This window comes from Typopeltis vanoorti, chromosome 4 (assembly GCF_054136105.1).
Source record: "Typopeltis vanoorti isolate ZY-2024b chromosome 4, IOZ_Tvanoo_1.0, whole genome shotgun sequence".
NCBI classification, from domain to species: Eukaryota; Metazoa; Arthropoda; class Arachnida; order Uropygi; family Thelyphonidae; genus Typopeltis; species Typopeltis vanoorti.
The window spans coordinates 103456668-103480164 of NC_143552.1; the positions used below are offsets into that span (position 1 = coordinate 103456668).

A 23497-nucleotide genomic window follows, 5' to 3' on the forward strand; every position below is an offset into this window, starting at 1 on the left:
ATTTATATCAATAATATCAATATTATTTTTTTTTCTTTATAATTTTTTGTTTTTGATATCATGCTTTATGTTTAATAAAATTTTTGCATATTAATATTTATAGTCTTTCAGCATAACATTTTGAAAATGTAAGAAATTACCAGTAAATTACTGATTAATTGTTATGAAAATTTTTACTGAATTACGGATAATTGAAAAAAACGTATCTCAGGGGCTCACACTGGTGAGTATGGGCATGGCAAACCCGAGATACCCAAGCTAGACCTGATCTTACTTCATACAATATACACTCTTGATATATCATAACTGGAGACTAGTCTTCTACTCTTCTTTCCCTCTACTCTCTCTCCTACTTTTTACTCCTTCCCCACAGTGGTATTAGAGCAACTCGAGGGCGAGAGGGTGACTCTTTCCTCTCAAAATGTGGTTTCCACTATCTACTTAAAAAAAACAGTTGAATTCAGGTCAAGGAGTGGTGGTAGACACTTGACAAAAACTTAACCATTGAAACCGAATGAACTCTAACCAACCTAAAGATACATGCTGGCTCGACCGTCGCCCAGTCAAACAAGGGTTGTGCCCACTATTAGGGAACCAAGATAGTGAAGGCAAAAAATATGCTATTGGAACAAAACATCACCTAATAGACAGGAAAAACACAACAAGCATAGGAACATGGAATGTAAGAACTCTTCACCAGGAAGGAGAAAGACTACTGCATGAATTAGACAACTACCGATGGGAAGTGACTGGACTCTGCGAAACCAGATGGACTGGAAAAGGAGAATTCCACCATGGACAGTACAAAATCTTAACTTCAGGCAGGGAGGACAACAAACACCAAGAAGGAGTAGCACTTATATTAAAACCAAAGGCTCAAAACTCTCTATTGTCCTACAATCCTAGCTCACCTAGGATAATTAAAGCAAGATTTAAAACATCAATCAGATCACTAACTATTATTCAAGTCTACTACCAACTTCGACATCATCAGAAGAAGACACTGAGGAGTTCTATATAGATTTACAAAAAAGCAGTACAGCAGACATCGAGGCAAGATCTCCTAATTGTAATGGGGGACTTAAACGCAAAAGTAGGCAAAGACTGGGATACCTGGCCAAGAGTAATCGGAAAGTTTGGGTATGGAGAAAGCAATGAACGTGGCGAAAGATTGCTAAACTTCTGCTCAAATAATAGAGTAACACTCTCTTTAAACAACCAAAATCCCAAAGAAAATGGATATGGATGTCACCAGATAGACATACCAAGAATATGATAGACTATATTATTGTAAACCAAAGATGGAAATCAAGTATCCTAAACTGCAGATCCTTCTCTGCAGATTGTGAATCAGACCATAAGCTAGTATTAGCAAACCTAAGAATAAAGTTAAAATCTGGAAGCACTTTTAGAGTCAAAAGGAGACTTAATGTAAAAAAGCTACAAGACAACAATATTCTAAGAAAATACCAACTAGAACTAGATAAAAACCTGAAGGAACTACCAAAACAGAATATAAATATCGAAGAACATTGGTGCAAATTGAAGGAAATATTAAATTCAGTAGAAAAAACAATAGGTTACACAGAAAGAGAAAGTAAAAAGGATTGGATCTCGAATGAAGTAAAAAGGTTAAGCGATCAAAGGAAAAGCATGAAATTGAAACAGAACTATAACAGAAATGAATATAATAGATTAACCAGAGAAATTAGAAAACTAGTTAAAAGAGACAAGAATAACTGGTTAGAAGAAAAATGCAAAATGGCAGAAAAGCTATCAAAAGAAAATAACCTTCATGGATTATATAAACAAATAGACCAAATTAGTAAGACATGGACAACAAAAATTATAATGATCAAAAACAAAGAGGGACAACTAATTGAAAGTAAAACAAAAAGAATGGCCAGATGGGAAGAATACTTCAAAGCTTTATATAATAAAAACAGCTCCCAGGATATTACGATTCCAGCCACTGAAATGAAAGAGGAAACAAATATCTTTACCAAAGAAATAATAGCACACAGCATAGAAAAACTCAAAACTAGGAAAGCACCTGGCATTGATCAAATACATGCAGAATTCTTAAAAGCAGGAAAGGAACAACTTGTGGAACCATTAAAAACATTATTTGAAAGGATCTACAAAAACGAAGCAGTGCCTACTGATTGGACCAAATCAGTCATAACTCCTATATACAAAAAAGGAGATAAAACAGAATGCAATAATTACAGAGGCATTAGCCTCCTCCGTATTTCAAGTAAGGTTTTTATGAAAGTACTCCAAAAACAAATTAAGCCATATTTAGAACTGGCACTAGGAGAACCGGTTTCAGACCAGGGCGAAGCACAATTGATCAACTATTCACCTTAAGACAGCTAATAAAAAGACACTAGAGTACAACCAAAGTTGCTACATAAATTCCATGGACTTTCATCAGGCATTTGATTCAATCCATAGAAGAGAACTATGGAAGAATTTGGAATTCCCAACAAAACCATAAGAATAATAAAGAATCTATATGAGAAATCTGAAAGTTCAGTACGAATGGAGGACACCTTAACCAACTGGTTCCACACAGAGAGCAGAGTAAGACAGGGATGCAATCTGTCACCAGACCTTTTCAATCTTACACTGGAAGAAGCAACCAGTAAGGCCTTAAACAATGAAGACTCCGGAATCAAAATATATGGGAAAAATGTAACAAATTTAAAATTTGCAGACAACATTGCATTACTTGCAAGCACAGAAGAAAATCTACAGTGAATTTCTGATAAAATAAAGGAGGAGTGTATAAAATCTGGATTAAACATAAATATAGACAAAACAAAAATTATGCAAATAGGAAAAAGAAGCACCAATCTGAATATTGAAATTGATAGTAAGAATCTAGTGCAGGTAGAAAACTTCACCTACCTTGGAGGAGTTATTGAGTACAATGGTGAAATTATAAAAGATATAAACAGACGAATCAGTCAAGCATCCCAAATTTTTGGACGACTTAATAAAATATGAAGTCAAGAGACATCAAACAAGTAACAAAAGTAAGAATCTATGAAACAATTGTCCTCCCAATATTCCTCTATGGATGCTGAAATCTCAAAAAGGCTGAAGAGAAAACATTATTGGTTACTGAAATGGGTTGGCTAAGAAGATTACTTGGAGTATCTCTGCTGGATCGACTAAGAAACGAAGACATAAGGAAATGACTAAAACAAGAAATAACAATAATAGATAAAATCCAAGAAAGAAGACTGCAAATGGTTTGGCCATGTGACCAGAATGGGAACAGAAAGACTACCATCTAAAGCTCTGAATACAATGATGGAAGGTAAAAGATCCAAAGGACGGCCCAGAATTAGATGGGTAGACAAAATAAAAGAAGACCTGAAAAACCAAATCACACAAGCGACACCAAACTGGAAAGAGTTCATTCGGCCTCATCATCATCTGCATAGATGATGGAAGAGAGAAGAAGAAGAAAAAATTTATAAATTTGCAATCCCTATCTATGATAATGTGGTAGATGTGTCAGACATACAAGATAAAAAGCTGTACTATTATATATTTATGTAACAGGATATTCCACAGTGGCAGATGAATCTGGATCAAGTGCAGACTCAACCCAAGTTGTTAGAAAGGAAATTACATATTTTCAAAAAAGAAAAAATAGTTGACCAACAAGTGTCAAATCATATGAGTAAGATACTTACTTAACAGGATATTCCACAGTGCCAGATGAATCTGGATAAAGCTCAAATTCTTGATCTGGTGTACCTGCAGCATCATCAAACGTAAGATGTGGTCTATTTTTGAACCTAAATTAAAATGAAAAAAAAAATAACTTTAATGATCCAAAAGGTTTTATAAATACAAACCAAAATAATAATTTATATTTTTCACAAAAAAAAAAAAGAATCAGAATCAAGAACTTCTGATAATGCTATCCTATAAATGAATTTTCCATGCTGTGTTTCAGCATATCACATAGAGAGAAATCTAATGATAAATCTATTGACCCTGAAAACCAGCTAGAAAATTTTATATAGATAAATGCCTTTCATACTTCATCCCTTTTTACATGTGTTAATACCACCAATGCATGGCTATGCTTTCAATCATCTACATTACATTTTTTCTAAAACATGCTACAAACTTTGAATATATTATGATCACTTAATTAAAAATTTATTCTTCAGTAAATTTTTACACTGCAAAAAGGATTCTGCAGAAAAATAATATTAAAAAAGACTCCTCACCTGAATAACTTGAGTTAACAGTGTATATAATATCAATGCTGACATGACATCACAACTGCACTCAGGAGTTCACTGCTTTTTTTTTTTTTTTTTTTTTTTTTTTTAAAAATCCTGAACTTATTCAGAAAATATTGCTTTATAAATGGAACATCTGTATTAGAGAAATTATATAAAATATATTTTCTTCGGGCAATAATAATTAGGGAAAGGAAATAATAGAAATTTAAGTTTTGGAGACCTGGAAAAGGCACATGATAACATGCCAAAAGAAAAGCTATTAGAAACACTACGATTACATGATGTAAATAGACATCATACAAAGCAATATTAACCACGCTACCGGCCACAGATGTCAAGGTTATCATGGATGTGAAGTGCATATTAAAATTGTAATACCATTTATATTACATTTAAATATATGATGGATACGAAGCCTATGAGGATGCATATTTGATCCATAATGGCCAGTAAGGTGGTTAAAAACATTACTGAAAGGTCAAAATACTATTTATTTATGATTAATGTGGATTCCATCCATGAAAGATTTTTGTAAACCTACAGTATTTTCATACCATGAGTTGGTCAAGGATTTTTTTCCTATTTTTATTAACTACTTTATATATATATATATATATATATATATATATAAAGTAAAGCCGCCAGACACTAGACACATTCCTTAGCCACCTAAACAAATAATACAAATAGTTCACAATCGAGATTGAAAAACAGAACACACTACTGCTTCTGGATACACTTGTCGCACATCTTCCTTCTGGCAATCTTTCCTTCACTGTTTACTGGAAACCGACACATACTGGCCAATATATACACATAAACTCCTACCACCACCCAATGCAAAAGCTAGGTGTCATTAACACTCTAAAAAACAGGGTTCTAAAGATCTGCTCCAATGAACAGGCACTGAAAGACGAATTTAAAGTTATCAGCAATACTTTTCAAAAAAATTGGTATAGCCAAAACACTATTAACAAAATTCTCTACAAGACCTCAGTAATAAACAAAGACAAACCAGACTACAATAAAACTATAACCATTCCTTACATTAAAGGGACATCAAATAAAATAAACAGAATACTACAAAAATACAACCTCAAAGCCACCTTTAAACCTCCTGCAAAATTAAAAAGCTTACTCAACTCATCCAAAGACCCACTCCCTCCACTGGCCCATCCTGGAGTATACCGTATTTATTACACCTGTAACATACCATATATAGGAGAAACAGGACGCACAATTCCTATCAGACCAAAAGAATATAAACGACACATTAAATATAATAATTATGGTGAAGCTGGCCTTTCTGATTATGCCCTTGAACACCTTACATAGAATTGACTGGAAAAGCACTAGTTGTCTACATCACACCAAAACATTGTATGAATGCAAATTTAAGGAAGCCTGTGAGATTATTACCAGCCACCTAAATCTGAACAATAATGATGGTCTAAAAATCCCAAACATATGGAAGGCATATATTCGACCCACAGAACCTTCCTCTCTAAGAGGAACTAAACAGGACTGTAGAAAATCCAGGATCCTAAATCAAAAATAACAATTGTAATGCTAAAAACCAGTCGCTGGGCTGTCACGGCATCTCCTCAGTGGTGGATGAGGGGAGAAGGTTGGTGGCACTACTTTGTAGGCCTCCCGGCTAGGTCCATGGGACCCCACTAACCAACGACGGCTGCGGTCCTCCATTCATATTGGGAGTTGGATGGTTCTGCATTTTTTACGGCCCATTCCATAAAAAATGCCGCCGTGTAAAGCATCATGCCTACACAGAAAAGAATTAAAGCCTGGGTAGTCTCAATATGCCCGGAACGGTGGTGTCAGGGTGATATAGCAGGCCCTGCAGTATCGTCAGTCCGTGACTGCTATAAAGAAACTCGACGCAGAAATTGCTTGAATGTTGCTACTTGGAATGCAAGAGGATTGAATAAATGCGGGAAATTGGCTAATGTGATGAGAGAGAGATGGAGAGATTGAATATTAGTATACCAAGAATAAGTGAAACTTTTTGGGAAGGATCATCAGATTTTGAGTCGAAACTTCCAAATGGTAAGCTACATAAAATATATACGTCAGGTGGTGAAATATCAAGAAGAGGTGTAGTGTTTATTGTAGAGAAGAAAACTACAGGGTGTTCGGGATAAATTTGACATATTTATAATTAATTATATTTTTCCGTAAGTTACATGTATTAACACACACTTCTCTTCATTTAAAAGTTTGGACCCTTCTTCATTCATATAAAAGATGTCAGAAAGGATGGATAGCTGGAACCCACCTGAATCATGGAAGAGAATAACTTGTATCATGATGATTCGTGCCCGCCATCAAAATAAGGATATTACGACTGCTGCCCAATGCTCCCTGAATACAGTAAAAACAATCAGGCATGAACTAGAGACTTGCAATGGTGACTACGAGGATGTAGCAAGAAGAAAGATCCCTAGCAGACGATCTGATTGCGTTTGTACAGCAGAATTCCTCGCAAATCTGCAGGAACAGGTGTTGAAGAACCCTGGCATTGGAATTCGGGCTTTGTTCGTGGAGTTGCTAACTGTAGTCAAGCCCTGGATAACAAGGGTAGCCAATGGTAGGCCGTATGTATGGCAGCAGGATTCGGCCCCTTGCCACACCTCTGGGAAAAGTCAAAAATGGTTGTCTGAAAATTTCTACGACTTCACCAGTCCAAATGTTTGGCCTCCAAACTCCCCAGACCTTAACCCCATGGATTATTTTGTATGGGGCGCAGTTGAAAAAGACACCAATCGCACTTCCAGTAATACAAAAGCCCAGTTAATGGATAAAATTAAAACAGTTTTTGCGGCCCTTCCCAGGGAGACTGTAGCATCAGCTTGTTCGAGGTTCCGAAGCAGAATTGAAGCTGTGATTGATGCTAATGGTGGTTATTTTGAGTAAATCTTGTTGATAGTATTGTAATTAACTCTGCCTGTAATGTTTTTTTGTCAATTCATTAAATTTAATAGATACAAAGAAGATTTTCTTTTTCCTTACGAAACTGTCAAATTTATCCCGAACACCCTGTAATAAAAACCTTATCCATATAATCAAAAAATCAGATAGAGTAATGGAAATTCTAACTGGTAATTAGTTTACGGAATTAATGTGAAATCTAAACCTAGAGATATGCTGATCATTCAAATATATGCTCCTACAGAACAGAATGGGAGAGCAGAAATAGATATCATGTATGATGAAATAGAATGGTGTATAAAGGAATTTGGAATGAGAGAAGACAAAAGCTGATTGATTTCTGTAACAAGCACAATCTCATCATAACTAACATTTATTTTGAGCAAAAACCAACAGCAAGATGCACATGGGAAAGTCTGGATGGAAGATACAAAAATCAATTAGACTATATTGTAGTCAGTAGAGTTTTAGGGCGGGAATTCCCTTCCGCCCATTCTCAGGAATTTTTTTCGTTTTTTCCCGTTCCCAAATCCCGAGAAAATTTGGTCGAGAAATCGGGAAAAGTTTTAATAAATACATATTTGAATATTTTTTTTATAGATTGTCTGAAATAAAATGAACTGGTTCACAAATAAAATTAATTTAAAATGTTCTAACAGTAATATTTTAAATAAATATTTCATATTCCAACTCAAGCATTAGTATTGAAAAAAAAAAAAAAAAAATACACACACACACACACACACACACACACACGTGGGCTGTTCAATAAGTAATAAGACTAATTTTACTGTGGCGAAAACCGCTCATCACAATATTAATTTCTGTAGAATAAAGAAATGTTGCTGTATGTATTAACAAAAGAGGTTGATCAACACAGCAGTGATGGCGTATACGGGCTGATGTGCCAGCGTGTCACGTGACTAAACGCAAGTGCTCATCAGAGCGCCTATGAGGTGCGACCAGTCTTTGAAATGGAAGCGTCCTTGGAACAGCGTTATGCGATTAAATTTTGTGTGCGTTTTGCAAAAATCAGCATCGGACACTTTTAACATGATACGCGAAGCTTTCGACGATGAAGCAATGTCGAGGGCAAGTGTTTTTCGCTGGCATAAAACTTTTAAGGAAGGAAGGCAAAATGTGGAAGATCTTGAACGTGAGGGAAGACCTTCAATGTCCATCACAGAGACAATGATCAACACAGCAGCGATTATCATCAAGCACGTCAAAAGGGTGTCCATTGCTGAAGAATGGCTTCTTATTGCACCACGATAATGCAAGGCCACATATTGCTGGTTGTGTAATGGACGTTTTGCAGAAGAACAACACAGATATCCTACCACACCCTCCATACAGTCCTGATCTCACACCGTGCGATTTCTGGCTGTTTCCTCAGCTCAAGAAACCACTAAGAGGCCGCCATTTCGAAAGCAACAAAGCATGTGTAAAAGCTGCGGAGGTGGTTTTGAAAGAACTCTCAAAAAACGGACTCTCACATGTGTTTAAGAAGTGGACGCAATGTTGGGACAAATGCATCGCATCTCACAGTAGTTACTTCGAAAAAGACCATGTAAATGACGATGATTAAAGGTAATCTGTTTTCTGTATAAATATAGTCTTATTACTTATTGAACAGCCTACGTATATTAATACTCGAGTTGGACTTTTGTTGTGCTTATCAATTCATTCCGGTTAGCAATAAATCGCCACTGTTCTCTTAAAAAAAAACAGTCTGAATTGAATAATGATGAGCCAATGCCTTCATCTTCTAAGAGATGAACGACAATTTTACATTATGTCAAGGGACTGGATTTAGAAGAAACCGTAAGCAAATTAGCAGCCTTGGATGGGATATCAGTCAACACATCACAAAAACTGAGTTTATTAGAGAAAGTTTCACAAGCAAAGGAATGCAGTTGCCAAGAAGTCCATCTTCGGTTATGACATTAATACATAATTGTTATAGTAAAGTGAGACAACTGTACATCCAGAAATTGGAAGTATTCAAATATGATAATAAAAAACTGTGCATTTCAATAGACGAGTAAACCATTTGCAAGAATCGCAGATATATGAATGTTCACGTATACTGCAATGAGACCTCTATGAACCTGGGTTTAATAAGAATACATGGGCTGTCCTGCGGAAAAAGTGCTATCCTAAAGATTAGAAAACTTTCAGTTAAAACTTGAAAGTGATGCGGTTGCAATTACAAGTGACAGTGCAGCTGTTATGGAAAAATTTGGAACATTATCACCGACTATTCAACAGTACTGCTACAACCATGCGCTTCATCTAGTTGTAACAAAAGTATTTTATGTTAAAAAGTTGAAAGGTGAAGCATCAGTGACTTGTAGCAGCAATAGTGAATTCAATACAGATTCTGAATACGATCAAGATGATAACAGTGATTCTGAGTTAGATGGTGTGGCCCGAGCTGATCAGTATGATTTGCAAGATGATCTATCTTCAGCAATTAGCAGCAAAAGAAGAATTATGAAAATATTTAAATATTCTCCAGTAAAAAATTCTGTTTTGCAGCAAGAAATAAACAAGAGTGAAATGAGGGAACTAAGTCATTTTGGACTGTAAAACACGCTGGAACACATTGGAGAGAATGATAGAGAGATTTTTAAAGATCGTAAATCCGATTAAGACTGTTTTACGAGAGCTGAAACTCTATCACTTATGGAAAGAAGAGTATTATATTATGAAATACTGAGAGGTATGCTGAATTGCTTACAACCTGTAATATTAGCAGTTGAAGCCTTAAGCAATAGAGAAGCTAATATTCTCACAAGTGAAGGAACTTTTAAGTTCCTATTCAGTAAATTAGAAAAACAATTCTTCAATGAGCCAAATACTTTTAAAGGAAATAAAACTTGAATTGGTTAAACGTAGAAATAGAGATCTTGTGTCTCTGACAAAGTACTTAAGCAATGTTAGTTGTTTATGTGAGATGGAAGAGGATGAATTTTTTGCCTTGTGAAGTAAGGATGAAATTGCATGATTGGCAAAGTCATTAATGGAAAGACTTTTTAAAGAAACATTTACAGCAGAAGAAGTTCCAATAAAAGAAATAAAGGATGTCCTTACAGAGAGTTCTGACATTAAATCAGAATCTGATCTGAAGAGTGAATTGACTAAAGCAATATCAATTTCGACATCAAAGCCTAGCCCTATGCATGCAGACAAAATATTTACTTCTCTAAGGAAGAAAATGAGCCTATATGAAGCAACGCATTCTCTCACTCCCAACTTGAAGATGCTTTTAGATGCACTCTTAACAATTTGACCGTCTACAGAAAATGAAAGAAATTTTTCCACATCAAGTATATTTGTTACAAAGCGAAGATCACGAGTGTCTGATCGGGCAATTAATGTTCAATGTTTCTTAAAGTTTTATTTTAAAATGACAACTATTTGAAGTATTTTTAAATTTACGTATATTACATATATCACACAATGTTAATGCATTGTGTGATATATGTAAAAACTCACTGTATACTATAAGGTTTGGTTAAATAAAGTTTGCATTAATTACATTGTTTATATTTTGAGAAAATCTGAAATATAACAGAAACCTAGTTAAAATGATACCGCAGTGACCTCTGTTTAGAGCTTAGGGCAAGAGATGCACGAGTCATGAAATTCCGGTCGACCTCCATTTAGGAAATTTTATTTACTAATTTTTTGCTTCGACCTTTTACATATAGGAGTGTCTCGAAACCTCTGAAAGACTGTGCTGGGGCCACGAACCCATTTGCCCCACCTTCTCTACAGCTTTTCTGTTTATTAACATTTACTGTTATAGCCATTATTACAGATGATCAACGAAAATTAAATAAAAAAAGATTTCAGGAATTCTCGGGAAATATGATTTCCCGTTCTCGATTCCCGAAGGTTCCAAAATGTTGGGAATTTGGAAACACTAGTAGTCAGTAAACACTACTTCAATGTAATACGGAACTCAAAGGTGATGCCAAGTACTGACTGGGGATCTGATCATAGACTGGTCTTAATGAAGATGAATATTCGCGCGAAAATTCATCTTTGCCCAAAAACAATAAAATTTTATTGTTTTCAGGCAAATAAAAATCAAATGGTACAACCGATAATAAAATCAATTAATGAAAATATTTCAGAACTGTTGTCTGCACAGTTGGAAAACGAAAATGAACCCTCTCAGTGGAATGACTACAAGCAGCTATCATAACATCTGCTAAAAACCACATCAATAAACAAGAAGAAAGAAAAAACCATGGATAACTCAAGAGGTAATCAATTTTATTGATGAAAGAACATGGAAAAGAGGAGCAAATGAAGAAGAAAGGTTAAGATATAAAACTTTGGATAAAAGAATCAAACAGTTATGTAAAAGATTGAAAGAAAATGGATAAATAGGCAGTGTACTGAGATGGAAGAATTACAAAATAGGAACAAAACCAGAGAAGCATTCCTGAAAGTGAAAGAACTTAATGGAAAAACAGAACATACACAGTCTAATAACATCAAGGAAAAAGATGGTAACATACTCATTGATAAGAAAAGATAAATGGAAGATGGGTGGAGTACTTATCAGATCTCTATGATGATGATGATGATGATAATGGTAACATGTTAGATGATTCACAACATCTTAAGTTACCACTCTACCCACAAGAAAGGAAGTAAAACATAATTAAGAATCTTCTTAATAATAAATCCCCTGGGTGAAAGTGAAAAGAACTGAAGTGAAAATAATATTCCAGCTGAGCTGCTGAAAGCTTTGACTGGCAATAATAACAATATTTAGTGGAATCCATTCAGGACATCTATAAAACAATACAATTACTTGAAGATTTTACAACATCTATCTGCATACCAATTCCAAAGAAACATAATGTACAAAATTGTGAGGAATAGAACTGTGAGCCTAATATCCCATGCATCTAAAATTATTTTAACCATCATTAACAAACAAACTGAAAGAGCCATAAGCGGTGAATTGAGTGAACAACAGAAAGGCTTCAGAAGAGGAATGGGAACCATTAATGCTATCCTGGAACTAAAAATACTAATAGAAAGATCACTTGAAAGAAATAGGAACATTTGCATATGCTTCATAGACTTTCAGAAAGCTTTTGACCAAGTAAAACATAATAAAATGTTCAATATATTAGATAAATTAGACATAGAAGATCATGTACTTAAGATTATAAAAATGATTTACACCAAACAGAAAATGCAGCTGTTTAACTCTGAGATTCTGAAGTGAAAATAAAAAGAGGAGTTAGACAAGGTTGTATCCTTTCACCAAATCTATTTAATATCTATAGTGAGACAGTGATGAAAAAGATTGAAAAACAAAAAACAGGAATTAGTATCAATGGTATAAAATACAACAATCTTAGATATGCTGATGATACCATTCTAATAGCAGAAAATAGAAACAAATTAATCAAATTAGTGCAGCTACTAATTGAAGAAGGTAAAGAATTTGGATTAGATATTAATGCAAAAAAAAAAAAAAAAATTTATGAAAATCTCAAAAGAAAGCAGATCCGAGCCAGAAATATTCATAAACAATATGAAAATTGAACATACAACAGAATACAAATATTTAGGCACCTACTTTACTGCAGATGGAAAGCAAGATAAAGAAATAAAAATAAGAACAGCCATAGCTAAAGATGCATTCTGGAAAAATAAAGATCTCCTCAGAAGTTCTGTGAGTATCGAGACAAAGAAAAGAATGATAAGAATATTAGTGTGGCCAATTTTCACATATGGAAGTGAGACCTGGATATTCAAGAAGAGAGTAAGGCAACAGATAATGGCCTTTGAAATGTGGTGCTATAGGAGAGCTCTGAAAATTCCATGGACAGAACATGTGACAAATACAGATGTCCTACAGAGAATGAGAACACAGAGATCTTTATTACAGGAAATGATCCAGAGAAAGATAAAATTGGCAACACATGTACTGAGAGGTTCAGCAGGATAGAGGATACTAACAGTTTTAGAAGGAAAAATTATGGGAAAAAGATCAAGAGGCAAAAAAACGAAAAGCAAAAAAACGAAGAAAGATGAGATTGGCAGGACATGTACTGAGAGGTTCAGCAGGACAGAGGATACTAACAGTTTTAAAAGGAAAAATTATGGGAAAAAGATCAAGAGGCAAAAAAACAAAGGACATGGCTTGAATATATAAGATCATGGACAGGATCACATAGCTATGCAGAAACAAAAAGGAAAGCCACCAACAGAGAGAACTGGAAGGACATGGTGCTGCACCCTCTTACTGAGGAAGCTACATGAAGAAGAATGCTAAAAATAGGACATTGTTGTTACTGAAAGAAACCTATCTGTAAGAAAGAATGTTTATTCATGTTATCATAAATAGAATTTAGCTTGATATAGTTTATAATTTTTTTTTTTCGCTAGAGGTCATGCCCGTAGAATAACTTGTGATCAGTTCATTGTTTCTTTTAGCTTACTGTATGTAATGTAACTTAGCTTGTCCTGTATATTTGTATATGCTCCAGATGATGATCTTAATATGAAGATCGAAAAGTCGGGATATTAAAAGAGTTATTTATAACACGGTTGTAAAGTCCATAATTTCTAAATTGAATATATTATTTCCTCTTTTCTATCTAATAGATATAAGAATTCTTTCATCAAAAGCGCTATAAGTAGTTTTGATATAACTTCCTCTTCAAATACAGAAGAAATAACACGTATTCCTATCCCTTATGTGCAAGGCATTAGTGAACGCATAGTGAAAGTTTTAAAACCACTAAATATTTTTGTTGCCTTTCGACCCATCAGAACAATTGCCACCTTTTTCACTTCTCCAAAGGACAAGCTTCCACATTTAAGTCATCAAGGTGTCTACCAAATTCCTTGCTCTTGTGGGTTATCTTATTTCAGACAAACAGGAAGATCTGCTATTATTCAGATAGAGGAACACAAGTCGTATATTCAATACTTTGAACCTGAATAGTCCCAACTTGCAGAGCATGACATCAACACTAGATAGAGTTCATTGGAACAAGACAAGAGTCTTTCACAAAAGTTGGTTCCTCATGGAACGGCTTTATAAAGAAACATGTGAACCTTTACTTCACTCTCCCAACTTAAACAGATCCGATGGTCTACACATCTATCCCCTTTGTGGGAGATAGGAAAGATTAGCTGCTTTAAAAAATACTAACTTTTTAATTGTGTGTGTACACACACACACACACACACACACACACACAGTTTTTTTTTTTAAAAAAGTCAGGAAACTTAATGACCTTTTTTTAGTTATCTTACATGAGCTACTTAGGTGGTGCCCTTGGAGTTGTCAGTTATTGTTTAATTAGCCTTTTTTACATGTACTAAAGATGCTTATGATACTCAGGCAAAAATTCTACTAATAAATAATATTTTACGTGAGTTAATTTCGTTATTATAATTTTAAGTAATATGTTTACTCAAGGTATTTCCTTACTGAAACACAGATACTTTCAAGTCAAGACTGTTTTTAATATAAGAGCTAGTGTGGCCAGTGAGATTCTGAAGATGACGAGAGAGAGAGAGATATTTTGCAAGGTAGTAAATGGGAGAGCCAGTCCACTATTGAGTTGCCATCTTTACTAATTTTAGGAAGACCATAGAAACAAGACAAATGGGCATGATGAATCTGTAATCTCTCAACAGTAATGGCATCTCATGATTGTACATTGTCTAATAATTTATTTCATTTATTAATGTGATGTTTTGATCTCTGCTGATCACACTGTACGCTGACCTATCTCCCAATAAGATATTAACTTTAAGATTATACTCATTGGTACTACCTATATAAGCCTTTGTGATGACAATATTAGTGTCCTGGCATAGGAAGCAAACAGCTTGTACTTCTGAGAAGGGTATATTTAAAGGAGGTGGTTTTGCTTTGTATAGAGTTTGGGCAATCTCAAAATGTAATTTATTTGCTTCATCTGTGTGTGTTACTCCAATATCAAAAATTTCCCCCATTTACCATAATTTCTAAATAAGGTATAGGATAAGAAGACACTCTGATATTTAATGGATACATTAAAACTACCATTCAAAAACATTATGATAATTATAATCTCTCTACCAGACTACAATCCAATGTGAAAAGAATTTTAATGCCTATCTTAAAGGAACCTCACACAAACAGCATGGATGCTTTGCAAATTCAATCTATACACTTCTTTCTTCTTACCATTTGCAAAGAATACACCATGTTCTGTGTGTTGAGGCTTAAGTGCTGTGAAGAATTCATGTTGGAGGATTAATGGAATATTATCAGCACTGGGAAAGGATTAAAAATAATTTTAATATTCCCAATATTTCGTCTCCGTCAAAGAGACATCATCATGGATTACAAAAAAAACTTTTGTAACAACACACACACACACACACACACACACACACACACAAATATAATACAATAGTGAGTGAAACTAAAGTCCTATCTAGGTGGTGCACCCTCTATGGGCATTTGCAGGTGGCCTAGGATGTAAAGAGAGATCTCTGGTAATTAATGCTTCCCAAATTTTGGGAAGTTTAATGCAATCGTATTTGTTTAAATTCGGTTGATTCCTGAGTGCAGATGCAGATTCAAAGAATAGTCTTTGAATCTGCATCTGCCTGTCTGTCCGAAGTAAGCCAGTTTACAGGCACAAGGTACTCTATACACTCCAGGCACAGAGAGGAGGGAGCTGTTTGGTTTCTATATACAGAGAAAGAAAGGTTACCATTAGGAAGGCCTTTCTTTCTCTGTATATAGAAAACCTACTCATACAAGCAGATACATTCACAAACTCTCCCACCACCACCCTTCTCAGCAATATGGCATTATTAAAACTCTTACCAATAGAGCCCACAATCTTCGTTCCAGTGAAACTGCCCTTTCAAATGAACACAAACGCATACACACCTTCCTTTCCAATGGCTACAGTGACTACAGAATTAAAAAAATAATAAAGTCATTCCCCAAACATCTCTTTAGAAGGACTTCAGAAAAAATAGCCAGATCATTAAAAAAGTACAACCTCCATACAGCTTTTAAGTCCCACCGTAAACTTACTACCCTTATTCGTTCCACCAAAGACCAGCTCCTTCCTCTCTCAGTGCCTGGAGTGCATAGAGTACCTTGTACCAGTTTACTGGGTTGTTGCAGATCAGCAACAATCCGGTTAGAAGAACACAAGTCATACATCTGCAATCACGATTATGGTCAATCTGGCCTTGCAGACCATGTTTTGAATACTACCCAGAGGATCTCCTGGGAAAAAACCACCATGCTCCACCATAGTAAATTCAAAAAAGAAAGACTATTCTTTGAATCTGCATCTGCACTCAGGAATCAACCAAATTTAAACAAATACGATTTGGTTGCATTAAACTTCCCAAAATTTGGGAAACATTAATTATCAGAGATCCCTCTTTACATCCTAGGCCCCCCACCTGCAAATGCCCATAGAGGGCACACAACCTAGATAGGACTTTAGTTTCACTCACTATTGTATTATATTATATTTGTGTGTGTGTTGTTACAAAAGTTTTTTTGTAATCCCTGATGATGTCTCTGTGATGGAAACGAAATATTGGAAGTATTAAAATAGTTTTTAATCCTTTCCCAGTGCTGATAATATTCCATTAAACCTCCAACATGAATACACCATGTCTTTCCTTACCAAATGTCTATCAAGCACCTTACTCGTGTCATCTTTCTTAGACTAATAAAGAAAGACTAACAGTTCAGCCTTGATTAGAATCAAAAAACAACAAAGAACTATATTACTGTTTTGGAATCCAACAAGTCTGGGCTTGCTTCTCATTCTATTGACACCAGGCAGAGTTCTTTGGAACCAGATAAAACTTCTTCATTCCAGCAAGTTCAAATATGATCATCTTTTCCTTGAAATATGTGAAATGCTTCAAAATTGCCCACATCTCAACCACTCAGACTGCATGCCAATCTCTATATTTTGGGAAGTGATCACTATTAATTGTTCATAATTTTTTTTAAATTATTTTTTTATCTACACAACTTTTAGAATTGTTCCTTTGGACTCTAATATTGTAATCATATACTTCAGCTGTGACTGAGACAAGAGCTAGTATGCGTTTTGCTTTATGACTCATCGTAGTGTTTTACTATGACTCATCGTAGTAAAAACATGAATGTAGTTAATTGACCATTAACTACATTCATGTTTTGAATGTAGTTAATGGTCTTCTCCCTGATGTCTGTATAAAGTTGGATGAAATATACTGGACTTTTTGAATAAAATTCTATATATTATTATTACGTGACACCTCCGAGGTGGGAGGTGTCACGTAATAATTACAACGTAAATCACGTAATAATTACCACCAACTACAACGAACCACAATTACCATCATCATCTACACCAACACCATCTACCACTCATCACTACCACTAGTATTTTCACAGACAATCACAAACATCCATGCCCACGGCGGGATTCAAATCCATAGCTTTTTGGCTGGAGAGCGGATATGCTAACTACTCAGCCAATCAGCCGGCTATTAGAATCACTATTTTCTAGTATTAAATCACTCACAAAGTCAAAAAGAATTATATTTTAATTTGACTAGTTTCATGAAAAAACAGTTTCACTTCATCAGGAAATAGCACAAATAAATTAAAAATCACAAGCAAATTAATAACAATTAACATTTCCAGTTAAGAATACATGAAAACATTTAAACAATGGAAAGTGTGCATTTGTTGTTATTCTGGCAGCTGGTTCATGGATTGCAGTATACTACTGGTAGATATAAGTATGTTATGATGGATTAAGGAAGACCAGATTTAATGTAAAATCACCCCCCCGCTTTTTTTTTTTGTTACACTGTAGAGGATACTTCATCATTTCATCGAATTCTTTGAATGCTCTTGAGTTAAAGCGGTAACCAATGTAGAGCATATGTCATATGAGGTGTAGCAAGGTTTTTTCTCCCAACCTCAGGTTTTTCATCCTGCATACAGGCAAATCAGTTATGGGAACACACACAATTTACAGAATACTAGTGGTGGAGGACAGTAGATGCTGCTGTGTGTGTAGACAGTAGTGGAGCTCTGTGTATTTGGTGGATTAAGTAGCGAGGACAAAGAGTTGTAGATTAAAGCGCCTCCGTAGCGCAATTGGAAGAACGACGGTACATTGCGCCCTTCGATTGGAATAGGCCTAAGTTCGATTCTCGTCGCGACGGGAGGAATCTTTATCTGGTCGATTTCAATCGAAGGTGAGTTAGCCGATCTCATATGGAGGTAGCAGGGTTTTTTCTCCCGGAAACTCGGGTTTTTCATCCCGCATACATACAAATCGGCCCTTCAGAACACACGCAATTTACAGACAAAAATTACTAGTTGTGGTGGTGTTGGAAGTGGGCGGTAGATGGCGTTGATGGAGATGATTCGTAGTAGAGGTTAGGTGTAGAGAGAATTGTAGATGTCCTCCCACGATGAGTCTTCGGACTCCTTGGAGGTATCAGGAATAATTAGTGTGCCTTCTCTTGACGAGTCTTTGGAGGTGTCAGGTAATAATAATAATAATTTCAATCTGTTGTATGTGCTGTCAGCCTTGATTTGTACTTTCTTTCATTCTCAATGTCCTTGATGTATTCCAATCACCATATCTCCCCAGATCTGCCAGTATGTCCTATGTAGTCCTAAAAGAAAGCAACTTTTAGATTTTTTTGGCATCTACGATATAGATAAAAAACCATGACCTACAGTATCTTAATTCTGTCCTTCCAAAAAAATAGCTACAACAGAACATTAATCAAAAAAATTCTATCTCAACCTCCAAAATAAACAAAAAACAACAAATAAACCAAGAATATAAAGGAGCAGTGATTCTCGTAAATATATACACTAAATCAAGGATAAAATAACAAGATGTTTTGCCAAAAAAAATCTAAAAGTCACTTTCTTCCCAATCAATAAAATCTTCAATCATCTGAAACCTCCTAAACCACCACACCTGCTACTCAAAAAACCAGGTATCTACAAGATCAGTTGCAATTGCTGACTACACTACATATGACAAACTAGCAGATCTGGGGCAGATATGCTGATCGGAACACATCGAGGATGTTGAGAATGAAAGAAAGCACAAATCAGAGCTGGTAGCACATACACAGATACAAAACATCTAGTAGAATAGCAACAAACTGAAATGCTCCACATTGATTTTACTCAAGAGCATTCAAAGAATAAACTGAAACGATGAAGTATTCTCTACAGCAGGGTGTCCAACCTGCAGGCCATTTGCAGTCCCGGACTGTTAGTAATGCGACCCCATAAGATCTTAAACTTTTAACATCATTATGTGATGCAAAAAATATGCTGACTATCTTTCTGTTTTGATACAGGAATATGAGAATAGGGTTCAAGATTTCAGAAAAAACTATCAATTTTTTTTTGACATTTGTGACTCCATTTTCAGTCAACATAAATATATTACTTTCAAATTTTCAAATGGAATGCATAGAGTTACAATCAGATATTCATCCCAAAGAAAAATTTGGTCATATCTCTTTTGCTAGATTTTTATAAGACCTATCTTTCTGAGAAAAATATCCTTCGCTTCACAATCATGTTTTATTCACATTATCTTTATTCACTTTTTGGTAGTACATACATTTGTGAAAAATTATTTTCAAGAATGAAGCATATGAAGAGTAAAGTGAGATCAAAAATTTCTGACAACAACCTTGAGAGCTCACTACGAATTGCAACCACTTCCATCAAACCAAACATTGATACATTGGTTTCACGTAAACAAGGCCAAATATCTCACTAGTTTTGTGTTTATGCTGCCCTCTTTTTTTAATGTGATAATAAAAAATTTAAAAAAATAAAGGAAGTTTTGTTACTTATATACATAACTATATTCTACATTTTATATGTGGCACAAGACAATTCCTCTTTACTCAATGTGGCCCAGGCAAGCCATAAGGTTGGACACCCATGCTCTACAGTGTAACAAAAAACAAAGGATGATTTTACATCAAATCTAGTCTTCCTTAATCCATCACAACACACTTGTATCTACCAGCAGTATACAGCAACTCGAATCAGCAGGCAGCATAAAAGTGAATGCATGCTTTCCATTGTTTAAACGTTTTCAAATATTCTTCACTAGAAATGTTAACTGATATTTACTTCGCTTGTAGTTTAATTTATTTGTGCTATTTCCTGATGAAGTGAAACAAAGTTTTTTCATGAAACTAGTCGAATTAAAATATAATTCTTCGACTCTTTTGTGAGTGGTTTAATGCCAGAAAATAGTGATTCTAATATGTCCTTTCTCCATAGAACCCTACACAATGAGAAAATTCTACATATTTTTTGTTACATGTGTAAGCCATGAAAGTTTTTAAATAAATCAGAAAAATATTTACAATAAGTCACATTCTATTTCCTTTATCTACATTTTTACAGAGGACTCTTGATATAGCAAACAGTCTGCAATGGTGAAAAGCTTGCTATAATGAATTTCTTTTAGAACAGCACTCTATATCTTTGGGACTTTTCAGAGTTTGTTAGAGTGAGTGAGTTTTGTTAGTGGCATTTGCTATAGTGAGAGTCAACTGCAGTTCTTAAAAAAGAACAGCAAAGTAAGAAATGCCCAAATCACTGGCCATAATTAAAAGACTAATTTTAAGAAAACTACTGTGGGGAAACTACAGGGTGTCCAAAAAATCAGGAATTATATGTACAAATATGTTTTTCTTTACAGGTGATAAATGGCATTAACACTGGATGAAAGAGTGGAGACAGTCCTTAATGGCCATCAGAAATTGTCCAAGAGGGAAGTGGGGTGGGGGGGAAACAAGTTTAATGTCAGTCATCCTGAAAGGATGCCCAATAGCATACAGTGCAGTTGGAAACTGATGAAGAAATTTAAAGAGACAGGATCTATCACCGACAAGCCTCGATGTGGTCATGCTGCTGTAAGTGAAGGCACTCAAATTGGAGTGTCTGCCTGCCAGCCGACAGAAATTCATTAGAATAGACCAATGCTGAAATTGGGATGCCCAAGAGCATGGAACAGGTCATTCTAAAAAAAAAAAAAACTTTCATTCTTACAGACTTCAAATCCTACATCAACCAACTGAAGATGATTCTGATTGACTTGAAATGTGCAAATGGTTTCTGTGCCAAATTGAAGCAGATGAGAATTTCTTAGAAGGTGCAATGTTCTCTGACAAAGCACAAGTTTTTTATGTAAGTGGAAAGTAAATACACAGAATTTCAGATACTGGTCGACTGAAAACTCTCACTGGTAGCAAGGAATCAAGAGATTAATGGTTATGTTGTATGAGACAAGTCATGGGACTGTTCTTCTTTAAAAAAAAACAGTGGATGGCAAAAAAAAAAAAAATAAGCCTGAAAATGTTGGGTGACGAAACAGTACCAGAACTTGATTTAATTGAGGAATGATCCAAATGGTTCATGCAAGATGGAGCTCCTCCACATTACACAACTAGAGTGCATCATTGGCTTGATGACAAGTTTCCTCATCGATGGATTGTAAAGAGAGGATCTGAGAAGTGAGCACAACGATCATCTGGCCTTAACCTGCTGGACTTTGCATTTTGGGGCTTCATGAACAGATGTATGCAATAAAAATCAGAAATTTTTATCCTCTTAGAGAGAGAATGACTGAGGCTTATGCTGCTATCAATCCCAAGAAGAATCCAAACAAACATGGGACACTGGCTGAGAAAATGCATGGAGCATTAGTCATGGACACATGGAGCAATTATTGTAAATATAAATGAGAGACCAAGAGTAAGCATAAATGAGAGTCCAAAAAGTCTGGAAAGTAATGAACTAATAATTTCACTGAACTATCATAGTATCTGGTAGGAAATGCCTTGAAGGCATATACTAGAAAATAGTTATGATATTCAGAATAATTACAAGACAGCTAACTCTCACATCATTGAACTCCTAGAGATTACAGGAATAGCAGATAAGTGGATTCACTTTAGTTAATTTTTATTTTAGAATAGCAATATACTCAAGAAGCTTTCACCAGGATTTTTTTTTGGTAGTTGGTTTTAAAAGCCCAAATTAACAAAAAAAATGTGAAGAAACTGATTTTAATTCTTCAGTTTTAGAGGCCACCATTTGTGTTATGGACACACATTTTGGAGGCAGACAAGCAGGCTACTTGAACAGTCATTTCAAGATTTCCTAATAATATTTAAGATGGTTAAAATTATCAAGAGAAAACTAAAATTATTCATTAAAAAAACATATCTTACAGTCTCATTCTTGAAGGATGAGATTTATCTTCTCCACCTACAATGATTATTCCTTTCAGCTTTACATTTCCTGTGAAACTAAAGAAATATCAAAATTATTCCCATAAGAAATATATTCCTAATCAATGCTATCAGTTAAATAGTGGTATACCTCATTAATAATCAAAAGTATTTTATTAGACACTGAATCATCTGGAATGAAACATTTTGTGCAGCTTACTGATGCTGGATTTAAGCTTTTTAAAGTTCCAAATTGGTGTATGACTGCTAGCTAGCACCTAATATATTGATGATGATTATAACAATATGCAATATAAGACCTTAATGTCCACAACCTGCCTAGACTGGCTTTCATAACCATACTTATAGAATAACGTGGCTAATCATATGCCTAAATATATGTTCTTGTGTGTAAATTGCGTGCGTTTTCCTGATTGGTTTGCTTAGTTGGAGGATGAAAAGCTCAAGCATCGAGGAGGAAAAACTATTACCTCCAAATGAAACTGGCTAACTCACCTTTAACTGAAAAGTCCAGATAAAGATTCTTCATGTCCTCAACAGGATTTGAATCCATGTCTTTCCAACTAAAGGGCATTGTCAAAACCCACTAAGAGACTCAGCTAGTGTACCCAATGCATCCTATTAAAAATCTGGCCTTGCTGCTTATTTGAAAATGCTGGGATGAGTCATGCTGAGATTTTTTTTCCTAATAAAGTAATTTCATCTTTTGAAGGTTCCATTTGTTTGAGCCAACAAAACTAACATTTGTTTACTTGAATTCATAACATTTTCATTTTTTTTTTTTAAATCAGAATGTTATAACACTAAAGCTTAGTTTTAAATCCACCACAGAATCACTTCACCATTTATATTTTTAGAAATCTGTACAAATTTTCTAGATTGCTCCTCATTTCATTTGTCAGAACACTTCATATGTATACAATGGATAACATGGTATCACT

The 23497-nt window shown here is 34.9% G+C and overlaps 1 protein-coding gene across 1 annotated transcript in view; it reads right to left on the reverse strand.

Annotated features, from left to right (window-relative positions):
- LOC150107565 (PITH domain-containing protein CG6153) overlaps positions 1-23497 on the reverse strand; it is a 109173-nt gene that overhangs the window by 51440 nt on the left and 34236 nt on the right. The window contains exons 3-4 of the mRNA XM_090391388.1: positions 22536-22613; positions 3711-3815 (exon numbers count right to left, since the gene is read on the reverse strand). Of these exons, the coding sequence (XP_090247514.1) occupies positions 3711-3815; positions 22536-22613 (183 nt within the window). The remainder of the gene's footprint in view (positions 1-3710; positions 3816-22535; positions 22614-23497) is intronic.